Source organism: Miniopterus schreibersii (genome assembly GCF_964146895.1).
Source record: "Miniopterus schreibersii genome assembly, chromosome: 11".
Classification (NCBI taxonomy): Eukaryota; Metazoa; Chordata; class Mammalia; order Chiroptera; family Miniopteridae; genus Miniopterus; species Miniopterus schreibersii.
In genome coordinates this window covers 43,652,285-43,677,461 of record NC_138111.1, presented here as the reverse complement: position 1 = coordinate 43,677,461, position 25,177 = coordinate 43,652,285, and the positions used below count along the sequence as shown (strand labels likewise).

The 25,177-nt window shown below is 35.1% G+C and overlaps 1 protein-coding gene across 4 annotated transcripts in view; it reads left to right on the top strand.

The window, feature by feature from the left end:
• The window catches only part of RFX3 (regulatory factor X3), a 252,404-nt gene that overhangs the window by 27,767 nt on the left and 199,460 nt on the right, over window positions 1-25,177 (top strand). The window contains exon 1 of one of the 4 annotated variants that reach the window (XM_081150807.1): window positions 18,949-19,016. The exons of the other annotated variants lie outside the window; for them this stretch is intronic. Within the exon in view, the coding sequence (XP_081006933.1) occupies window positions 18,983-19,016 (34 nt within the window). The 5' untranslated portion in view covers window positions 18,949-18,982. Of the gene's footprint in view, window positions 1-18,948; window positions 19,017-25,177 lie in introns of those variants that run through there. 4 annotated transcript variants of the gene reach the window in all.

Here is a 25,177-nt window from a genome sequence, read left to right as displayed (position 1 = left end):
AAAAATGTAGAACATAATTGTACCTTTTTTACTTAATTGAATATTATGTCCAGCTCAGTGAAGATTCATACATTAGCTTCATAGGTAATCTCTCTGCATAGGATTTTTTCTTCTAAAAATGAAATTTTTTACTTTATAAAGTTTTCTTTTTTGCTTATTAGCATTCTGAGTTGTTGAATTGGGGAAATATGATGCATGTCCATATGCATTTACATACATATGTCTGTAAATACACACAAGCAGATGAAATAGTGTAAACTTCCTTTTTGGTGCAATCTAAATGTGGAATTCTTTGTGTTGAGATAATTGCTAGGTAAGAAAAACTAATTAAAGATACCAACCTAGTCTCAATATCGGTAAGGTCTTTCCGCATTAGAGTCTTTTGGGAAACTATGTGCTGTATATGAATGCTGTTCAAAGTGTGAATGGAGGACCCTGAGGTCTGCAGCTCCAGGAGGTTCCAGCTTTTTCAACTAAATGTCTGTGGGGTTGCATTTTCTTCATAAACTTCAACCAAAACAGTAGAAGTAGACGTGAGAAGCTAATTGTTTTCTCTTAAGCAAGACATTAGAGAAGTTTATAAAAATGTAAAACAATTCCACTCTTCTCATTAAACCTCTTTAGTTTTGAAAAATTTAGGTACATTTTATAAAAACATGTTTATGTTAATATGCATTGGTTTTATTAATGTAATCTTAATATTTATTACATTTCTCCATTTTATTTTCTGATATGATAATATGGATGGACATAACTAGTGATATTCTATAGCCTGTTGTTATCAATTCAAGAGAGCCAGTATTGCTCATCTCTTCTTAACTCTGCATTTAGATCTGACATGCCAGCTTGAAACTAGCCATGTTGGGAGTGTTTCTACCGTGGAAATGAGGAGAAACTACAAATCTAGTTTTTTGGTAGGGGAGGAAGGGAGAGCTGGCTGTTAAACACCAGTGCACGACTAGATATAATGCACATAAACAAAAGTTCTTTGGGGTTCTCAAAATTAAGATCTAAATGGGTTCCAGGACCAGAGGTCTGCTTAGCATGAAAGACCTGCTGCTAATTAGTTTACTCTGCAAATTTAACAATCAAGTCTATACTAATATATAATCAAGGCAGATTTTCAGCCAGGTGCTCTGTTTTAAGAGCCATAGTGTATTCCAACCAGATTAAGTCCATAAAGTGATTTCAAGTCAAAAGGTTATGTCATATCCTTTCTGGTTCTCACCATGCTAAGTACATGGCTTAATCACTTGCTGAATGATTAGAAACTATCAGTATTACAGGGATATAAAAAATGGGAAAAGATTCTGGGCTTGAGTAGTTAAGTCTTCAGGGAGGAGGTACTACATGAGATGAAATCTTGAAGGTTGTTTGAGAGATGTGTAATGGCTGAGAGGAAGGGGTTAAGCAAATGCTAGAGGTAGATTTTGGTGTGAAGAGATTGAAGAGTTTGTTCAGAAATAATGAAGCAGATGGAGTGGAAAGAAAATCAGGCTACGGATTTGAAACTTAACTGGATAGAGCATAATCAGTATATATTTTTAAAGTAGATCAAGTGTGAAGATGAAAGTGATGCTTTCAGGAGATTAATCTGGCAGATCTGTGAAGATTGGCAGGGAGTGGATCTAAAGCCAGGGCGGGTGTGGGATGAAGGGGGTCAGTGGGGGGGGCACCTGTAATACTTTCAACAATAAAGATAACCTTAAAAATAAAATCAGTAAAAACATTTTTTTTTAAATTCCAAAAATAAAGCCAGGTAAACCTCTCTAAGTCATCTGAAAGGAAGTATAGGATGAAGAACCTGGGCTTTTAATTCAGAAAGACCATGGTTAGAATTCTTTTTTGCCACTCTGTTCCTTTCCATTTATAGATAAGATGCAGATAACTAGCTAGTGGGATTGTAAGTAACAAAAGAGATATAAAGAGTTTAGTATAGACAGGAATGGATATAAAGGATACAAATGGAAACATTGTATTTCTAATTACTTAAATGTTGCAAATCAACTGTTAAAGTATGCTCTTTCCTCCTAAATTGACAAGTACAGCTTTATAATGTGATGGATGTCCATTTAGAATCCTCAGATTTTCAGTTCTGTCGTAGAATATAGTGGCAAAGGGACAATGGCCTTCTGTCATCTCATCCCTGTCCTGCTGTTTACCCCCTTTCCCCATATCCTAGGCTCTTTTTTTTTTTTTTGCCATAGCATGTCCACATGCTCACTCCACAAGCAACCTTGTCTCACCCCTTATAAGCTATCTCTTGACTAATTCTCAGGCCTAGTGGTGGGTATGCCTACATCTCTGTCTGCCCTAGGATTGATAGTCCAGGGCTCTGCATCGGAATTCAGGGTCCTGGGAGCCTGCTGAGGCAGATTACAGAGGAGTCAGAGAGCATGGCCCTGGGCTCTGCCGACTTCATGAGGAGGTACCTGACCCGTGGGCCAAAGTGTGTTCCCTAAAGAGCAAGGCCCTGGGCAATGGTCCTTCTTGCAGGTGGTGCTGGAAGGGATCATTTGACACTGAGTACCACATCAACAGGGCTTATTTACTCTTAGTTGTGGAAATGAGAAAACGAGAGTGAAAAAAGTGAAAGATCACTGGGTTCCAGAATTAGAAAGCCACTGAAAAAGTTAACACAGTGTGTGGGAGCAGATGAGGTGGGACCTGAATGCAATTAACTGTGTTTTGATCACCATTGTACCTTCCAGCACCTAATCAACTTATAGCACATTGCCAAGTACAGTGTAGTGATTCAGGAAATGTTGAAGGGCAAGATGAAGATATTTCGATTAGCTGTGCTGGAGATGTGGGAAGAAAGCCATTGTAGGATAGAGGAAGAAACAAGGAAAAGAAGTGCTCATGGGGCCAGTGTGGAGCTTTGAGGAAGGGGCCATCTTGCTGCGATTGGCCTGGTGGTGTGTGAGCTACCTGTGGGTTTGGACCATGTATATTTAATATTTGTATGTGTGGCACTTAACACAGTTGTGATTCTTAAATGAATAATTTAATAATATCTGAGAACAGGCTTTAATAAGTAAATTGGATTTTAAGGTTAAAGTGATAAGTGGCAAAGACAAGTTTGTAGCACCAGTGAACTGGTGTGGTAGCTAAGGAACTTGTAATAATTCAAGAGATCTTGGGCACTTGTGTTAGTATCAGAATGAGGTGGTGAAAGATGTGTTAGAAGAGAAGGTTATACTTGTAGCTTGTTTGGAGAGGAGTAGAAGATGCAGATAACTATAGGTTAGCTTGAATTTTCTAACTTGATAGTCACATAACAAGTTAGATATAGGGGAGCTTAGTTGGAGAAAAGAATTAGAGTTAAAGGAGTAGGTAGAATTATCTTAGAAACAGGTATGTATAATTCATAGTCATTTTGCTCAAAGTTGTTCTGAAGTATTATTTAGTCATTAGTTTATAACAAATGTGTACAATAATACCCCATGTCAGAAAATATACAATATTTTATGACAGTAAAGTAACAGGAAAATCTGATAATAGAGTTAAAATTGCCAAGTTCCTTTTGAGAACTCTGGTGTGTTCACTAGTGTAGATTATTGCATTTTTGCTGTATCTTATTTGTAATCGCCTAAATACACAGCAAGCACCTGTGATTATTTTAGTGCTTCTTGCCTTGTCTTGTTCAAGTAACCCCAAATATGTGTATTTAGACTGTTGCCTGTTCATATATACTCAGCTGTACCTGTTTGCTTTGTTATTTTTTTAAGTTTAATGGACCAACATAAAAATTTATGGCAACTGTTGCTTAATGTCATCTTTACCTTTAAAGAAAAAAGAAAACAAACAAAACTAAATCGTGTCAGGCAGCTATGATGCTGTTTATAGTTGACTAAAAGATCAGATATACTCTACTAAATTGATTTCTGACCTTATGTTCCAAATTTAGAGCAAAAAAGATACAACACATATAAATAAATACATCTAAGTACCTGTTTGTACAGCAGTGTTACCCTAAATTTACTTTATTAGCCAATAAAAATCATTAGCTTAAAATAACCTTGCCTGTTCTCTTAACCAAAGACCAAGTTTTCATAAAACTGAATAATTATGCATGTATTATTAGTTTCCTGAGCTTTGTGACCTGTTTATGCATTTTTGCTTGTTTATTTTTAAGAAACAAATCTTATTTATTTTTTATAAAGGGATAAGCAAAGGTGTGTCAGCTGCTAATCCATTCCACTTTTACTTCTCCGTATATAAGAAATTAGCAGGCTGATCTCAGAAGTGTTTGGTCTCTCATCTTTACAACTTAAAAGTACAGATCTTTTTCAAGAATCAGTCTCTGTATTATTTTCCCTAACGTATTTTTCTTGATTATTAGAATAGTATGGTTATTCTTTGAATTCTAATTCTTTCAAAAATGAAAGTTCTATTTCCTTCCCTGTAAAATTAAAACAATAGCTTTTTTGGCTAAGGGGGAAACTTTAAAAAATATAGTCATGTAAAGAAATACCTTAAATTTAATTCCGTTGTAGTATCAGATTGGTGCAGGACTTATTGGGATGATCACTTCATAAGTTGATCATCTTATGTTTTACACCTGAAACTAATATAATATTGTATATCAGTCTAATCACTATGTTTTACACCTGAAACTAATATAATATTGTATATCAGCTCTAATTGAAAAATAATGAAAAAGTAAGTCAGTTATATTGCAATTAGTATTTATTCATAAACTAAATAATTTTAATCACATAGCTTCTAGGTATTAAAAATATTTGGAATGTTTACCTAATTCTTCTTGCTTTTAATATTTTAGGCCACTTGGTCATTCTGGCATTTTATGGTAGAGAATACATTGAGTTTGGCTCATGGAAAGAATATGAGGTAATTGATCATATATTCTCTATAAATTATGAACTAATGTATGCAAATTATAGAGTATTTTAATATGTCTAAGATGGGATCTTTTAATTTTTCAGTAGCATTTTACATATACAATTTTGAGATAGGTTTTCCTTTCCTGATGGTTGGCAATAGTTAATATTGTGAGGAACTTTATTTTCTTTTAGTACTTATATATGTTTAAGACAAAACAGTATGAGAGTGATCACTTTGTTATGTGGTTACACTTATTATTTTTAAAAGCTTTGAATAGCTTAGCTTTCTGTGGGGCTATAGAAACCAGAAGAGAATTGCTCCTTCCTACCTGCCTCCCTAACCTGCCTCAAGTAGGATTAAAGGCAGGCTGCACTGAAAAGTAGTGGCTAGTGCCCATAGTTTATAGGGAAATAGTGAGAAAGAGCACTGAGGCTTCTATAAAGGAAATTTCTAAGCACTACTCAGGCTCGTTTAATGAGAAAATAAACATAAGACCCTTTGTTAGTCTTTTTCCCACCTCTTTGGTACCCACGATGCCTAGGTTTGGCATTCTGAAATGGCAGTCAGTTAAGTGTATGTGCTATGTGCATGTCTACAGTCATTTCTCAGATTACCAAACATCAAGCCTGTATCAGAGTAAGTTCAAATTAAAGATATTAAAATACAGCAGCTAGCCTTATGAAATCCAGCCAATGATTTGGTAGCATTGGGGAATCATTGGATATTAAGTATTTGGTGGAATAATTAGCTAACATAGTGCTGATGTCATAATTGTTCTACTCAATAATGGGTTGATTAGGTAGGAAGGTGCAGGAGTTTGGTGTGTGAACTTCTGCTTCCATTACAACAGTACTTCAAAGAGGCCTTAAGAAAGGTGAAAAGGGGGTGGTGGAGTGGGAGGTGGGGGGGGGGTTGTGGGAGGGGCATCAGAGGGATGACATTGACTCTGAGTACATGTAAACTGTTCATCTTTGATCTTTGAGATTATATTTGCACCCAAATTACTTTCTTACATTTCTACATAGTTGAAATGAAATTGCCAGCCCATTTAAGATGTAACATTTCTTCAGTCTTCAGCTTCTATGAGAAGACAAATGTGTAATCTGTTGGTTAAGAAACTTAACCAAGACTCAAGAAAAATTAACTGGAGCTGTATCCTCGATTTCAAAACCATGGTTTTATAGAGGCCCTCCAAAGGGTGCACCAAATACTCCCTGATGTATGTTCCAGTTTTTTATTTTTTTGGATATGCGGTTGCAAGAAAGATAAGTTGAATAGTTTTGTGTCTTAGACATTCATAACATGATTTATTATTAAAATGATGCATTTATATACAGAAGTTATAATTCAATAGCTATAATAATAATCTTTACCATGGTATATTTATAGGGATGTAGTACCAACTCTCTCAATAGTTTTCTAGGAAATCTTGGAACCTCCTGTTTCTTAAACCATTTGAATTGTCTGTATCAGACAAATGAATCTGGCATTCTTTTTCCATATCACTCTGTGTTTATGTACGAACCTAATAAATGTGAAAGCTCATACGGGCCTGGGGAAAAGAGCTTCCATAGCATAGTTCTCTTAAAGTGCTTACAAATAATGTTTATTAAAAATAGTTTAGAGGAAATTTAAAGTAAAAACCAAAAGACGTGTGGGTGGAGTCCTTCCTTTGGGAAAGTAGTGGGAGATGAGCTAACCGCGAATTATCCCAGGAAGCAACAGAGAACAGTTGCGTACCTGTCTCTCCTTCCCGCTTGTTTTCTTTTAATCTGGTTTTTGGACCTTTCATTTTGATAGCATTAAAATCCTTTGTTATATGTGAAATAAGGTAGTTGACTTGCAAAAGGGGGTAATAGGGAAGGAAAAATGTTTGTATTTACATATTGTATAGCATATAGGACAGTAATTATAATATACTTTCCATTTACATTTACATAGTAGATCACACCTTACAAAGTTCTTGTGTGTGTGTGTAAGATCTTATTTAACTTTTCCCAACTGTTCAGTTATAGGGTAGGGATTGTCTCCGTAATATGGATGGGCAAACCCAAGACCCAGAGAGGTTAAGAAAATCTTTTGAAGGTTACATGGCTAATAAATGTCAGATCTAGCATGTGAACCTAAATCTTGTGACCGTTACTTTGGTATTCTTATCTACTGTATCAGTAATTATATTCAAATTATTCAGTAATTCAAATTATATTTTCCAATCAAAGATGTTCAAGAGTCACCTTGGGGATGTTGGGGCCCTGCATAGCAGATCTCTTTTTGTCTTTTTTCTTTTGGGGCTCTGAGTAGTATTTCATTAGAAGATGGGGTTTCAGAGCTATACTGCTTTCATTTTTGCAAAGACTGTAAATTAGAGTAGCAATCTTTGCCTCTGTTTTTGTTCTTGCATTCTGCTAAAAGTGACAATCAAGGTTATATACCTTTCTCTACTGGCATTGTGGATTTAGAAACAAGGGTTAGACTCGGCATTTCCTTCTGTTCCTCTTCAACTAATATTTACTGAATTAGCATAGTACACAGGATACACTAGCTTTTTACCAGGGTCAATGACAGTTGATTTTAAAATGGTAGTATAGTATTTAAAATATTAAAAATGTTACAAAAATTAAAATATAAACTGCATATTAAACATGTCTTGCTCACAAAGTAACATTAATGAGCATCTTTTTAAAAAATTTATCTTTATTGTTAAAAGTATTACAGATGTCCCATTTTTTTTTCCCTATTGACCCCTGCACTCCCACCCCCCAGCCTTGACAACACTATTGCCTGTGTCCAAGGGTTATCCATATATGCATATAAATTATTTGGTTAATTTCTCCTCACCCACCCTACCTCCCAACCATTCATCCCCACCTTCCCTCTGAGATTTGTCAGCATCATTTTTTATACAACTTAAAACATTGCTTGAATTTTATAATCCCAAGCCTTGTAGTTAAGTACATTGGTTCTTAAAAATAATTTCCATAAGCTACCGTATGTGTATAGAGCCTTGAAAATTCTAGGTTATAGTAGCATTTATGAGTAATGATAAGAGTGTTAAGGAATGCTTCCTTCATTATATAAAATTCTAGTCTTAGATATAAATGAATTCCAAAATATAATTTCACCTTAACTAAGTATGTATTTAATCCTAATTATATTGTAAAAATCTATGAAATTATGTACCTGCAAATTGAAAATAAATCCCATCAGTGGTCCAACAAAAATATCATGAACTTTAATAATGGTTAAAAGTTAATCACACAAATTTAAGACTAATTGTTTAGACTAGAATCATAGCATTTTACAAATTGAATATGGGTCAATAATTTTGCACTTTTGAAAATGAGCATGACTCTGGAGTATTTTTTTAAACTAGTCATTGAGCTCCTAGAGTGCTAAAGTAAACACTCTAATAATGTTCAATTATATTTTCCACAGTTCATTCCGAATATACAGAGGCACTGAAAAGGGCAGCAAAAATAGATATTGACAGGAGTGAGGAAAGATTCAATCCATGGAAGTTACTTATTTAGTCTAGGGAAAGGAGGAGAAAAAACTTAAAATCTGTTTTCAAATTTATTTGAGTTTCTTTTTTTTGGTTACAAACTTTCAGCAAAAATCAATAAAGTAGCAAAATCACAGGTATGTTAGAGAGAGCCTTGTCATCTCCTTGAAAGCTCCGCCTAAATAGAATGAGTTTAAATTATAGAAAGGGTGATTTTAATTTGTCATAAAGAAGACACCCTCTCCTAAAAAGTCATTAAACGTTGGAGTGGCAGTAGGGATATTTGGGGGGTTATTCTCCATAAAAATCTTCATGACCTGAATCGTTATTCAACTAAATATACATTTTATCTTTAAGGTCTCTACCAAATTTAAAGTTTTTTGACTATAATTGTGCTGCTAATTGCTTGGAAACTTAATGCAATATGCACATGAATATGCTGTTATAACTAGAGATGATATGTGTAATTTATGGAGATCCTTTTATTATTTTTTCAGAGATAAATTAAGATAAAAATTGCAAGTGCTTTTCAAATTTTGGATTATAGAAAGACCTAAAATGCCCTTAATCTAAGATACAATATAAATTCCATGCACTTGCAAATTCTTATATGCACTTTAAAAAATACTTGAAGGAAATACAAAGGAAGCCAGCAGTCAGGAATGTGAGAATGAAGCTCTGTCCTTTGGCAAAGTATCTAGTGCAAACAGCTCATGGGTTTTTGAGTGAGTCAAACCTGAGCTTAATTCTTGGTTCACTCACTTATTAATTCAATATCCTTATATAATGTGGGGGTGATAACTGTTGCCTTGCAGACTTGTGAAAATCAAATAGGGGTATATGGGAAATAAGTACATTGACCAGTGCTTGGCACAGAACAGTGCTCACAACTGATAGTTCCCTTCATTTCCCCTGTAACTTTATAGTTTCTGTAGAAGTTTGGGTCGGGAAACCATTAGAACATGGAAGGGATAAATGGGCAAATTGGGGAGCTAGGGTTAACATACTTCTCACATTTACTATTTCACTTCTGAAATTTTACTGTATACTGCTGCAGTCAACAAGAACTTACTGCATTTTCACATTAAGGAGAAACCAGTTTTGGTCCTACCTGAGCCAAAGCTTCATCATCAGACCCACTTTTAGTAAGAAAGCCTTGCAGAGTTGTGCGTGGGAAAACACATGTAAAGCAGAAAATGTGGAATCTAGTCAGATCATAACTCCTGGAGAAACTCCCTTTTGTCAAAAGGAAGTAAATATTTACTTAAGAGTTCAGTGTGACAGATGCATTATTTTCTTTCAATTTAGGGTGAGTGAGCTCTCATTTTGTTTTAACTAATGTAATTGTCTTAGGTTCCCTTCTAACTACTACTTTCCCCACCCCTCCCTCTTGCCCCAGCTAATAGGAGTCAGCTTACTTCAGGAGCTATCTTGCATAGTCCTTATTTCATTTAGTAATTTTATAACCATAACCAGTATTTATGCAATGCTACCTATGGAAGAGACACTGGGTGAGTACCCTGTTATACTCACTTAATCCTCACATTCTCTCAGGGAAGTAGGTACTATAGATCTGTGATCCCTTATGTTCGCTTCTGAATTTCACAAGGCTCTAAAAATCACGTTTCCCTAAGTTTGTGGCAAAACCAAGTTAGCTGCAAAACCTGCACTAAATGAGATGGGGCTATTTAAGGGCCTTTATTTATCCCACACTTTGAACATTCATTCATGTAGCCACAGGAATGTTAATGTGTACTATTGTGGGTTGCTGCCCTAGATCCACCTCTGGGGTGTTGTATAAATGGTATTACTTTCTAAAATTCAAACATTTCTAAGTCACGTGACATATCTGGCCCAGGGACTAAGGGTGTTATGAACCTGTTTCATTATTCCATTTTATATATGAGAAGACTGATGCTAAAGGACATTTAATAAATTGCCAAGGTTTGAGTGGTATGTTAAGATGTTAAGGAGATTACTCAGGTAATGCATGGTAACGCCAAATTTAAACCCAGCAGTCTTACTCCAGAGTCCAGACTCTTAAACCACAGGCTATTTTGCCACCTAGTTGCCAGGCAAGGTTGAGCTTAGTTGGCACCAGTGTTTATGTCTTGACACATTGCTTACTACTAGAAGAAGGCATACACCTGGATATTTTAATGGAAGATAATTCCCATAATTTGTATTTGGGCGTGGACTATTTATTATGCTTTTCTGCATATTTTGGATAGATGTGCCTGATCGTAGATGTCCCCTAAGTAGTTTGAGCACAGTCACAAAGGCCTGTTTAGTGTCGAGGTAGAAAACTGTCTAGTTTCTCTTTTGTCACTCCTCATCACTTTATATTACGTGTCTCTTACTCAAGCTAGAAATTGCTCGTTTTGACTTTATTCAACAAATAATACTTAATGCCTGCTTTGTAGTGGGCTAGAAATACGATATTGAACAAGAACATTATAGTCCCTTTCTTAACGGGGACAGTATTGTCAGTGTCAATAGGACAGTTCTTGGTGGGGTCCCCATGTAGCAGCATGTTTAGCAGATGTGGTCCAAAGTGGCATTAGAACCACTCTTGCTCTCCAGTTGTTGTGGCGACCAAAGTGGTCCCCAAAGTTTCCAAACTCCCCAGGTGGGGAACAGGGCAGTGGTATATCTGAGTGGTGTTACTCACAGTCAGTCCTGAGGGTAGTAACTGCCCACTTGCTCATCCACTGTCCAAGTTGAAGAATTGATTTTACATTTCTTTTTCTAGAATCCTAGCTTCATACAATGTAAATAGAGCTGAGAGAGCTACAAAACAAGTAACTAAACTGCTTATGCTCTGGGTAAGACAGCTACACTGAAAAGCAAGATTAAATGTAGATAATCTTAACCATGTCTAATTGAGTATTCTCAATATTCTGTATAAATAACGAGTGTAAGTTAGGCTCCCAAGTTAACATACCAAGTGATGCTGGATTTTTTTTGAGCTATAGAATCAGAGTCTCTAGGACTTTACATATGCAAGTTATTTCTCAAAGACATAATATAGCATATTTATGCCAATTATATTCTATAGCATGTAAACATGTCTGCTTCACTTCTATTTTTTGAAGTGACATTTTTAAAGAAGTTACAAATTCTAAATGATTTGTACATAGAAACTACTATGAAGGATTTATGATTTTGAGTTTATCATTTGAAAGAGGAATAAATGTACATTTTTGCTCAGTATCCGTATCATCTGATTTTTAATCAGTATTTTATATTAAAAGTAATAACATTTGAAGGTTTACAGAACTTCAGGTTTATGACAGTTGACATTATTTTAAATGAAATTAATTTTATTAATTGTTGTTACTATCACAACAATTATATACGCTCATTATAAAACATTCTGAAAATTCAGAAAGTTACAAAGAAAGAAGAAAGGAAAAAAAACCCATCATTCTGCTCCATGATTACTGCACATCTGCTCACAAGATTACTGTCACATTTTCTCAGGATTTCTGTCCCAGTGAGTGCATATGTGCTCTCTCGGGTGCTCTTGGGTATGCTTCTGCTCACACATGTGCTCTCTCTCTTTCCTTTATAAATACAAATCTTATAAAAATTGGGTCATAAAATTGGTTTAACTTTGACAATTATGTCTTGAACATCTTTTTATGTAATAACATTTTTTATCTCTTTATTGGCATTATATGAATGTGTCAGTTTATTTAAGCAATTCTCTAGCTAGACATTCAGGTGGTATCTTGTATTTTGGTATTGTGATTAATTGTATGTGCATCTTTGTGCAACTGTCTATTTCTTTTATATGAATTCTTAGGAATGGAATTGCTGGCTAGATGATCTGGGCACATTTGAATGTTTTTATCAACTACCAGACTGCTGTCTAGAAAGGTCAGGCCATTGTATACTCTCACCAGTAGTGCTTTAATATTTTGTTTCTTTCTATGCTCTCCCTCCCTGGGAATGATCAATCTTTGTAAATTTTTTTTTGGTATTTTTGCTAATCTGATAGTTGGAAAAAACCCTCAATTGGATTTGCATTTTTTAATTAATGACTAAAAAAATTAAAAGCATATTTATCAGCCACCTGTATTTATTTTGTTGACTGTCCATTTATATCTTTAGCTCATTTTCCTGTTGGGCAGTTTCTTCCGTTCCTCTTCCTCCTTCTAAATTTTAAGATGTCTTCATAATGTAAGGATACAAACTTTCATCATTCATACTGTACTATTTTGCCATTTAAAAATATTTGCTGTTTTTTGTATTTATTGTAAAGATATTTTGGTATGTAAATGTATCACTTTTTTCCCCACTTGTTATTTCCACATTATAATATGACCATTATAACTCATAATGACTCAGTAGATGGATTAAAGATTAGACCTTCAAAAAATGAAGGTACTTTTTAGATGGGAAACCATTTTGCAGATGAGAAAGGTGATGAGTTGCTTATGTTAATTAGATATGTTTGCTGTGATTACAGTTTCAATTGCTGCATATAAAATAGGAATTATGAGAGGGAGATATTTAAAAAAATAAAATAAATAAATTAGGAATTATGAGAGGGAGATACTTTGCTATAGTTGGAAGTCTCCTTGCTTTAAATGCCGGATAGTCCTGGCTTTGTTTATTTGTTCTTTAACTTAGACAACATTAGACAGTATTTATCAAGTACCTATTATATATTAAACATTCATAATGGATTCTCTATGAGCTGTGTGACCGTGGGCAGGTTACTTAAGTAACCAGCATTTTGATTCAGTTTACTTATTTGTGAAAGAGGGATAACACCTACTTTGTTGAGTTGTCGTAAGGGTTACAGTTTACCTGATGTATCCTGCAGCACCTGACATATACCCAGATGACAATAAATCGGTTAGTGCTGGTGCTGTTATTCTTTGCAGGGTGGGGAACCTTTGTTCTGCTAAGGGCCATCTGGATATTTATAACATCAGTTGCAGGCCACACAGAATTATCAACTTAAAAATTAGCTATGAAAAAATTCCTGGATTTATTGAATCTCATGTCCATCCTGTTGTTGTCTTGGCAGGGCCAAACCAAATGATATGGCCCATAGGCCCGACATTCCCCACCCCTGCTTTATAGTAGCAGAACATAGTGTAATTTTAGCCTATTATTATATATAATAACATTGCTGTGGTAGTAATTTAGCATATGGAGTAATTAACTATGGTTATTATAATTTTATTAATAGAAGGATCCTGTTAGATAAATAATATTTTCTTATATTTGTATAGCAGTTTAGTTTTCAAAGCTGTTTTCTCATTTCTTGTCTTATTTGTTCTATACAGTTTTCCTGTAAGATAAGCAGGGCCTATATAATTTTCCGTTTTATAATTGAGGAGCTGAGACATAGAGAGAATGATTGATTGTCCAAGGTCATATGGCTTGTAAGTGATTAATCAGGTTGATATTTTCCTTCCACCTATATTTAAGATTCTCACTGAACCTAGATTGACCTTCAGTAAGGGAAGGCATAGGAAATGGAATCTGACTATAATTGCCCAGCCTTCGTTTAGCTTTAGCCATTTTATAATTTCTTGTGTTGCTCCCATTTCAGTCATGAACATCAGCCTTAATGTTTCAGTTGTCTATAGTAGTGACTTTCAACCTTTTTCATTTCATGACACACATAAACTAATTACTAAAATCCTGTGGCACACCAAAAAATATATCTTTGGCTGATCTGACAAAAAGATAGGTATAATTTTGATTGATTTACAAAAAAATTAATAGTAATTACCTACCCTTTTTGCTCTAAAGTGATTTTCTAAAAAATCAGCTACCTTTACTTGTATATAAGGATTTTTAGTATCAAAAGTTAATGAATTATATGCAACCTTATTATGTGATATGACCAATAAGATGCAACTCTGTTATATGACCTGTATATTTATGGTTCAAGACAAGGCATCCACACTGGACGGCTATTATTGTGTTGGCTGTTGTCATTTTATTTGATAATCTATGGGAAAAGAGCTCAGTGCCCCTGACTAAATAGTCAGTTATTACATGTTTTAAAAATTCTTGCCACACACCAGTATGCGGTGGCACACTGGTTGAAAATCACTGGTCTATAGCATTGATGGTGGTCACAGTGAATTGTCCCTCTAGATATTCATGCCCTTGTGAAGACCGTTTCCTTTCAGTCTGGACTGGACCTTCAACTTATTTTAACAAACAGGATGCAACAGAATTAAACTGTTCCAGGTCTGGGTGCAAGCCCTAAGAAGGCCAAGTAGCTTTTGCTTTTGTGTTTGGGGAGACCTGAATCATCATGTAAGAAATCTGGCTACCTCCTCAGAGAGACTCTTTGGAAAAGAGGTCACATGGAGACAGGCCCTGAGATTGCATGGAAAGAGAAACCTAGTTATCCCAGTGTTCTAGCTGAGCCCACTTCCCACCTGCCAGCTGAAAGCCATCATGAGTGACCATCAGCAGGACGAGCCCAGCTTAGCCTGTAGAATTATGAACAAATAAAATGGTGGTTTTCTTGATCCACTTAGTTTTGGGGTAGTTTGTTACACAAAATAAGAAACACAACGGTGTTCTTGAAAACAAAAGTTTTGCTAAAGGATATTTACTTTTCCTATCCTCTTTTGACATTTTTGGTCTTTCCATGGCTTGCAAATATCAGGCAATGTTGAAGAGAGATAATAGTAATAATTCTTTTCCTTTACAGAAGCTTACCTTATTCTACCAAAACTACATGGGTTTGGCTGATAGTTGGATGAATCTGAGGTAAACCAATCTCTCTGTACTGAATCTCTAGGGAGAAATCTCAGGCAGTAGGATTGCTTTCTATGTTCAGGACTCTGATTCCTCTTCTCTGTTAAATTTCTCATTCCCAGTCTTTAGTGACTCCTTTATCCCTGTCACAGTTGAATTGAATTTGGCCTACATAAGCCAAGTAAGACAAGATGGAATAATCTTTCTTCCTCCTTGAACTTCTGTTGCCCAAAAAACCTTGGAAACGTGGATCTAAGGCTAGGAATCACTTTATTTTTGATCATTTACATATTGGTTAGCAAGAGTATAGTGAGCCATTGCTCATGAAGTTTATTTTTCCCTCTCGCAGATTACTTTCTCTCCTATTTAACTTTAAATATTGAAATATAGTTTTTAAAATAAGTAATCCAAAAATTTATAATTTTTAAAGTTTTTTTGTTTAAATGCTTTTTTTTGGTCTTAAAAACTACATGAAGATAGATTTAATATTCCAGAGATTGAATGGCTTTCAGATTGGTGGAGTGAGGGCCTCAGTATATTTGCTCTCCCTCTAGAACAATAAAAACATGGGCAAAACAATTACAGTCAACCATTTCAGAATTCTGGCAATTAACCAAAGCTAGAGAATGAATGGAAAATCCACTGCCCAAGAGAAAAAACTACTGAACCATGAGAAGATAGTCGAGTATGTGACATTTTAACTTGAGGCAATTTCCATCTTCCCTCCTACCCCAGCTTAGTGGTATAGCAAAAGCTGCCAGCATTACAGACAACGGAGAGATCTGACCACTTTTGGAGACTCATATAAAGCACCAGCTCCAAAGCACAGTTGATATTTTGTCTAAGCTTGCAGCTCCCAGGGAAAACTATTCTCAGAGAGTGGTTGACTCTGATTTGACTCAGAGCTCAGCTCAGTTGGGGGAAGAAAAAGCCTACCCCCAGGGCTTTGCTGAAACAATAGCAACTGTTGGCAACATATCCACTGCTTAAGGCTGTGATTTCTGTTGGGGCAAACAAGAGTCTGCCCAGGATTTTAAAAGGAAATCCTGGAGAATTAGCCAACCATAGGGAATTTTGAAAAGCTCCAACATATTCTTGGGTATCTAAATGGTTGCATAATGTGCAAAGCTGTGCATGTGCCCAGGAAAGACCTGGGAAAGGAGATCACCTCTGGCTGAGGTTTTATGTAAGTAGGAAATGAAAGCTAGGGCTGTCTTATAAACTGCCTGAATTTTGAAGGTGTGACTTTTCATAAAGATTCCTTTGGCAAAGGGTGGAAGGTATACAGGCAAGCAAGCATTTAAGGAAATCTTCTAACCAGTCATTGGTTGACCACTAAATTGTACTGACTCCTAGGAAGCCAGGCTTAAAAATAAAAATAAGAGCTTAAAAAACAAGCTTAGCAGAGAGTTCAGTGGCCACACACTACAGATAATACAGAATCTATGAAATTGGTTTATGAAAGTGCTAAACAAATAAGCATCATCCATAAAAACAATAAAATCAGTGTTAAAAACATCTTGCTGGGGCAGTGTGGAGAATTCTGATACTAGAGTTAACATACATTATTTAAGATGTTCAGTTTTCAACAAAAAATTACAAAACATCTAAGAAACAGGAAAGTATGCCACATATGCAGGGGGGAAAAAACCCCACATTAATCAGGCAACAGAAAAATGTCCCTTTGGGAGCCCAGATTTGGACTTAATAGACAAAGACTTTAAGTCAGCTTTTATAAATATGTTCAAAGAACTAAACAATAACATGTCTAAAGAATTAAAGGAAGGTACAACAATGACATCTTGCCAAAGAGAATATCAATCAACATAGAAATTATTTTAAAAGAACCATATCAGATTAACCAAAGAATTTATATGTATGTGTGCATAACTCATGGACACAGTGTGGTAGGCCTGGGGTGGGGGGAGGGCAGAGCAGGGTGGAGGGGGTCAATGAGGGGATAAATGGGGACATCTGTAATACTTTCAACTATAAAGATAAATATTTTTAAAAAGAACCATATGAAAATTCTGGAGTTTAAAAGTATAATAACTGAAAGAAAAAATTTACTAGATAGGCTTAGCAGATATGAGTTGACAAACGAAATAATTTGTCAACTTGAAGATCATTCAATAAAGATTATCCATTGTGAGTAGTAGTAAGAAAATAAAGAAAAGAAACAGAGCTTCAGGAGATTTATGGGATGTCATCAAGTGTGCCAACCCAAAAGAACAAGAGCAAAGGAAAGCAAAGGAATATTTAAAGAAATAATGGCAGAAAACTTAACTTAAAAATATTTATATATTAAATAAGCTCAATGTACTTCAAGTTAAATAAAGCTATCCACACTTAGACATGTCATAGTCAAATTTACAGAAGTGAAAAATTTTGAAAGCAGAAAGAGAAAAATAACATTGAAGGAATCCTCAATAAGATCAATAGCTTGATCAGAAACCATGGAGGATAGGAGACATTTTCAAAGTATTAAAAGAAAAAGACTGTCAACCAGGAATCCTGTGTCTAGTTAAACTTCAAAGATGAAGGAAAAACCAAGGCATTTACAGACAAACAAAAACCCAGGAGAATTTGTTGCTAGCAGACCTACCTTACAAGAAGTATTAAGGGGAGTCCTTCAGTTTGAAACAGAAGGATACTAGACGGTAAACTCTAACCTACATGAGAAAGTAAAGAGCAATAGTAAAGGTAACTAAATAAGTATTATGAAAGACACACATAAAAATACATATAAATGCATTTTTTTCTTTGTAACTTTTTTCTCCTGTTTTAAAAAGACAACTGCATGAAGCAGTAATAATAAAACTTTGTTGATGGGCTTATAACATAAAGATATAGCTTGTTTGATAATAATAGTAACAAGAAGTATAAGGGAATGGAGGTATATTGCAGGGAAGTTTTTATATAGTATTGGAAATAGCTTAATTCAGACTAGAATGTTTTAAGTTAAATTGCAGATTGTAAATTTGAGGGCATCCACTTAAGGAAAGAACGCAAAAAAATTTAGTGAAAGAAACAAGGAAATGAAAAAGGTACATCAGAAAATACCTAACACAAAAGAAGGCAGGAATTCAGGCATAGAAGATATTACAGAGCTCAAATGTACTCTTATAGAGGTTATAATGTGTAATTTTCATGTTAAATAATATATTTATATAATCTTTACCAGTAGGGCATTTTGATTCCTGGAGCCTCTTGGGGACTTAATTTATGATACTACTAGACACTTCTCAGTATATTTAAAAAATATGGTATAAGAAAAATGTACCAAAGTGAAGTCAGTGTGAAAAAATTTCATTAACCCTAGTTCTCAGATTGTGGCTTTGTTTCCTGGAGATGAAACAGCATTATATGGAAATGAGAGAAACCCTTGATTTTGTTTCTGAAATTTGGATATAGAAAAGTTCTTTTTCCCTCTAAATGTGTATGTGTGGTGAGGAGGGGGAGATGAACTAGGGCTTTGGAGACTAGAGATCATGGGAAAAAGGCATCTGGAGATAAACGTACATAAAAAAGGGCTTGTTGAAAAGAGAAATACCCTGGGCAGAATATTTCAGAAATCTCGAAAAGTACTTTTATCTGCATTTTTCATATATTGTTGGTTCTGTTCTCCAAAGGTGCCCAGCCCAGTTGAAAGGTGGTCTCATCACAGGGATTGTTCACTGCTATTTAGAGCTGCCACGTTTATAATGTATTACATATGCCTTTAGAAAGTCAAACCCATGTATATCAAACAATATATGTAATTTCTTTATTATAAAATAAGTGACTTAAATGAATTTTCTTAGAAATGATTTAAACTATCATTTAAAAATGAAATTCTCAATCTGTTTCCAGTCCCAGCACAGTTGAAGATAAAGCATAGTTGCATCAGTAATGATGACTCACTCAACTGGGAGCATCTCTCTGGGTGAGAATAAGTAATATTTTAAAAGACCTCTGAATAATTCTGATATGGTGCATGTCCTTTTGATTATAAAGTACAAATTTAAACCATAGATTCCTAGAATCCTACGGAAATTGGTATTAGTAAGATATGACTATGATTAAAATGGAATCTACTCATGTGAAACTGTTTTGTTTTCTGCAGTAACATTAAACCTTTCCAATGCTTCTGTTAACCTTACTGGAGTTTTCAAGACATTTTTATTATATTTTTACGCCTTATTAACTATGTTAAGTGTACAGCACAGTAGAGTTAACTATATTCACATTTGTTCAGATCTCTAGAACTTTTTCATCTTAACTACTGAAACCGTCTACCCTTTGAAGAACAAATCCCTTTCCCCCTCAGCCTCTGGCAACCACCATCCTACTTTCTAAGAGTTTGACTATGCTAGATGTTTTATGTAAGTGGAATCATGCCGAGTTTGTGACTGTCTTATTTTATTTAGCATAATGTCCTCAAGGTTTATCCATGTTGTGACATATGACATATTTCCTTCTTTTTTTAAGGCTGAGTAATGTTCAGTTGTATTTGTATATCACATTTTCTTTATTCTTCCACTAATGGACATTTAGGTTGCTTTCGCCTCTTGTCTATTGTGAATAATGCTGCAGTGATCATGGGTGTACAAATATCTCTTTGGAATCTTGTTTTTAATTCTTCTGGATGTATATCCCGAAGTGAGATTGCTAAATCATATAGCAACTCCGTTTTTAATTTTTTAAGAAACTTCCGTACTATTTTTTATAATAGCTGCATCATCTTACATTCCCACCAACAGCACACAAGGGTTCTAATATTTCCACATCCTCACCAACACTTGTTATTTTCTGTTTTTTAAAAAAATTTAAAAAATTTTTGGCCATCCTAACCATTCCTAGGTTTTTAACTTACTGCTAACATGTTAGGTCTTTATTTAATTTATTTATTATTACTTTCTAAAGAAACAGAATAGTTATTTTAGGAGGTTTCCTACAATTACTGCAATTCTTCACACTGTTCCCTGACCTCAAACACTAGAACACCATTTGGGGCCATTGTTGTTTTTTTTAAGGGACCTAGAAGCCTTTAATTATTTTCTAAGTTTTATGCCATTCTTCATTTTTTTAATGTTATCAAATTTATTTAAGGTGACATTGGTTAATAAAATTATATGGGTTTCAAGTGTACAATTCTAGAATACATCATCTGTATATTGCAATGTGTGTTCATTACCCCAAGTCAAGCCTCCTTCTGTCACCATATATTTGACCTTAACCCCCCCTGCCCCTCTGGTAACCACCATACTGTTGTCTGTGTCTGTGAGTTTTTGTTTGTTTATCTTGTTCATTTGTTGCTTTCAGTTTTATGTCCCACATATGAGTGAAATTATATGGTTCTTGACTTTTTCCTGCTGACTTAGTTTGCTTAGCATGATATTCTCAAGATCTATCCATGTTGTCACAAATGGCAGCGTTTCATCTTTTCTTATGGCTAATATTTCATTGTATATGTGTACCACATCTTTATCCAATCATCTATCAAAGGGCACTTCAGTTGTTTCTATGTCTACTGTGAATAATGCTGCTGTGAACATAGGGGTTCATATATCTTTACAAATAAATGTTTTCAAATTTTTGGGGTGGATACCAAGAAGAGGGGTTGCTGGGTCATATGGTAACACTATTCTTAATTTATTTCCTTTTTTTTTTTTTTTTTTTGAGGAAACTCCATACTCTTTTCCATAGTGGCTGCACCAATTTACTTTCCCACCAGCAGTGTATGAAGGTTCCTTTTTCTCCACAACCTCTCCAACACTTGTTATTACTTGTCTTTTTGATATTGGGCATTCTGACATGTGTGAGCCTGCATCTCAATGTAGTTTTGATTGTATTTCCCTAATAGCTAGTGCAGTTGAGCATCTCCCCGCTTCAACCACCCCCACAAAAATGAAAGAACACTATGAAAACTATCTTGACTCCATGAGAAAGAACAATATAAGAATAATGGGTATACCAGAAAGAGAAGATAGGGAGAAGGGAGCAGAAAGCCTCTTCAAACAAATGGGCGATGAGAACGTCCCAAACTTATGGAAGGAGCTGGATACTTGAATCCAATGTTGTAAACATATTAAGTTGAATATAGTATAAAAGTGGACATTTGAATTCCTTCACAGTTTAATAGATATGGTCCTCTTTACTTCTGAAATTGATCTAATACTACATGAATGCATCTTATAAGGCGAGAAACGGTGCTTTTCTGTTTCTACTTCTAGCTCCTAAACTTGCCTTAATAGCACCATCGTAATGGTGATTGCTGTCACTGGGCTGGCTTATCTGCTCTGGTTTCCAAGCAGTCTGCAAATGCCACATCTTTGAATATATTACTTCAGTGTATACCTAATGTGTTATTCATCTCACTCTGAACATGGTTGTCTTCATGCAGCATCTGCTTGTGAACCTTGTTGTCAGCCATTCCCCACAGATGTCTTACTAAGTGGAGTTGTGTTGCCAAAGACTTTGCTTCAGTGTTGGTAGACCAGCTGCCTTCTAGTGCCCTGTGTTTGATTATCCTGTTTAGCCATTTAATAGTAAGTACAGCTGATAGGTGATATTTATGATTATGTTCAAGACAACAGATATAATGCTTGTAAGTCCATTTAGTTCTCACAGCTGTATATATTTTGGCATTTTCTGTTTTGCAGACACTTAGATTGATTGAGACCTCAGTGTTGCTTCTAACCTCTCTGACTCTTTTAAAGACTATAATGTACTATTGTAAGGTTGGAAAAAAACCATACTTTGAATTTGGGGGCAGATCTGTATTCAAGTTTTGACTCTGCCACCTGTTGGCTGATTTACCTTTAGATGTTTCTTATCCTCTCTGAGGCAGAAATCTAATTTGTAAATGGAAGATAATGATACTTACCTTTTATTTTTAAGTGATACTGTGAGCTTGTGTTTTTAGGAAACCTTTTAACCAAGGAGGTTATCACATTAGAATTTCCTTCTTAAAAATAGTGAAGGTGAAGGGAATTTCAAAGTGGTACTTTTTAAAAAAAATTCTCACTTGAGGATATGTTTTTATTGACTTTTAGAGAGAGAGAGAGAGAAACATTAATGTGAGAGAGAAACACTGATTGGTTGCCTTCTAAACATGCCCCAATCTGGGATCAAACCTGCAACCTAGGTATGTGACCTTATCGGGAATTGAGCCTGCAGACTTTTGGTGCACAGGACAAAGCTCCATCAAACTGAACCACCCAGCAAGAGCTCTAGTGGTACTTTTGTGAACCATATTTGACAGGATATCTCTTTTGATAAGTTTGGTTCTCATAGTTTGTCCATTAGTTGAAGAAGTCAGTTAAAATAGTAGGTCATTAGAAATGTCGTGTACATCTCTCTAACATATAAACGCACTGTCTTTTGATTATGACCAAGATTTTTCCTCATAGTAGATAGGTTTGCAAATTGGAACTCCAGGTCTTTCACAAATCTACATTCATAACAAATAATGTCCAGTTTACATTTTGTTCTTTAATGTAGATTAAAAATTTAGACAATTGAAAAGCAGTGGTTCTGAAAGTGTGGTTCCCAGACCAGCAGCATCAGCAGCACATGGAAATTTCTCAGCATGCTAAATTTTTGGTTTTACCCTATACCTACTGAGTCGGATTATAAGGGGATGGTGCTCAGCAGTGTATGTTTTCACACAGCTTTTATGCTAAAGTTTGAGAACTACTATTCTATATTTTATGCTTTACTCCAGTTTTTATATTTCTCTTACCTTTGCCACTTGCATTAGCAATGTTTTGTAATAATTTGCCTTTATTAATAAGTCTTTTCAAAGCTTTTGACTTAGTTTTTAAAGATACTTTGATTTTGCTTTCATGGTTTATCTAATGTTTAATTAATTAGCTGATTGTAATAACACTACAACTCCCCTAATGGGATTTTGGAATAAATACTACTGGTTTGGGGAGAACTTACACCTCAGCATTTGGGAGTAAAACTGTGAGGGGGCCCACTGTAGGCGACAGTCAGACTGAGTTTTCAGCATGCCATGGGCATCTCTTGGGATGATTGGAGAGGAAATGGAAAGTGTGGGTCTATAATTTGGGTAAGTGAAGGCTGGTCAAGATTGCTTCTTGGATATATTTTTTCTGTATAAGCTTATAGATTTCTCTGATCCATTTATCTTTATAGCCCTTAATTCAGTATGTTTATTTTAGACTTGTGTTGATCTGTGACTGGTCTTCTTGGCTAGACCCTGGAGTTTGAAAAAAAAAATTTTTTTATTGTTGACAATATTATAGATGTCCCCACTCACCTTTTGCCCCCTTCCACTTATCCTCCACTCCACCCCAGGTCTTCACCACAATATTGTCTGTGTCCATGGACTATGCATATATGCATATAAGATGAAATTTGTTTTTAATTACTCCCAGATCTCCTAGGTCAGTATTATGGAGAAAGCAGAGAACCTTCCCAGTGGTTTATATGGAATATGTGTACCTTTTATTGTTGACTCCAAACAGGAAACTGTGTAGCAGCTAGTTCTTGAAGTAGAACAGATAAAAATGTTCTTTCCTAGCCTTAGACTGTGGCTTTTGCTCTGTCTTATAGTGTCTGCATTGATTTTTGGGGAAACCAGTCATGTATGGGGATAATTCAGTTCAACGCATCCTGATGGCCATTCCTGTCAAAGTGCAGGTGAAATATTTGCCCACCTTTGAGATACTTAAGGAGTTTCATAAGTCGATCTGAAATCTGGCCTACTGAATTAAAAACATTGTTCTTTGGCAATATTCTGGATAGAGTTTTGATTGAGCTGCTTTTAAAAATTTTTGTTTTAATTATTTGTATATTTTTAACTACATTGCTAACTCACAAAGGGAAAGGGCCTAAATAGACTTTCTAAATCAACTGTGGATCATCTCATTACTGCAATAGCTGAATTATAGCACTGCTGTGAAACACTAATAGAAAACTACCTAATGCAAAGAAAGTAACTGTTGCATAACAACATCAGGGTATTGTAATAGTTGTCCAGTAGCAGCAGTACTAGTCCCACTGAAGTTGTTCAGATATGGATCTGATATTGCTTAGTATTCATTCTTCAGTGACGCAGCAACCCAATCATTCCACCAACAAAGGAACAGGTGCTATGGTAGGCTCTAAATCCATGTATTTTATGTTAACAGCATAAATTGTGAGTCTGTTTAAATTTTACTTTTCTCTTTGGAGTATTTATAAAAGTAATGAAAATTCTAGTTTTGTTCAAAATTAACGAAAAGTGAGGACACAAATTATACAGAAAATAATTATTGAATAAGTTTTGAATGGTAACTATCTGCTAGTACTATATATGTGTTATATCATTTTATTCTGGTATCATCTTTCTAGAGTGGCATTATCTATGTTTTATTAATGGGAAAAACAGATTAAGAAAGCTGCTGACTTGCCCAAGATCATTTAACTAATAGATGGTGGAGTTGGGGTTTAAAAGGTGGTCTGTTTAACACTAAAAGCCCAATCTTTTAAATACTACTTTACACCTTAATATCCGGTGCTTTAATATCCCTGGCCTGCTTTCAAAAACTTCTCTCTTCCTGTCAGTTTCAGAGATAACATTCAATAACTTGACAACAGTGACCTTTCTAAACAAATATAGAGTGTTACAGAACCAGATGGCCAAAGATTATATTTTATTTTTCTGGCTCAACATAAATTGCCTGCTCTAAGACTGATAAAATCCAAAAAAGATCCTTCTGTGTCCCAGGACTTCATCAGGCCACATGGCAAGCCAGTGCCCTTTTATCATGAGCCAGTCATGAGTACAGAACCTTATGTCTTTATACTATAATTTAGATTAGGGCCTAATAAAAGGGCAAGAAGCTGTTTTACAAAATGAGATCATTCTGGGCTTTAGTAAAGGCAGTGCATTTGGGTAAGAAAATCTGAGGAATTGAAGACAGAAAGGCATTACTGCTATCAGTCCTATTAGGTGGATGTAAGCAAGAAGGCTGATTTATAACTTAACAGACCGCCAAATTAGGCATCGTTTTCTTTTTTTTTCCTGTTGGGATTTAAGCAGGATTTTTCTAATAGTTAGAAACCTATTCTTGATCATTCAAAATCTGAGTG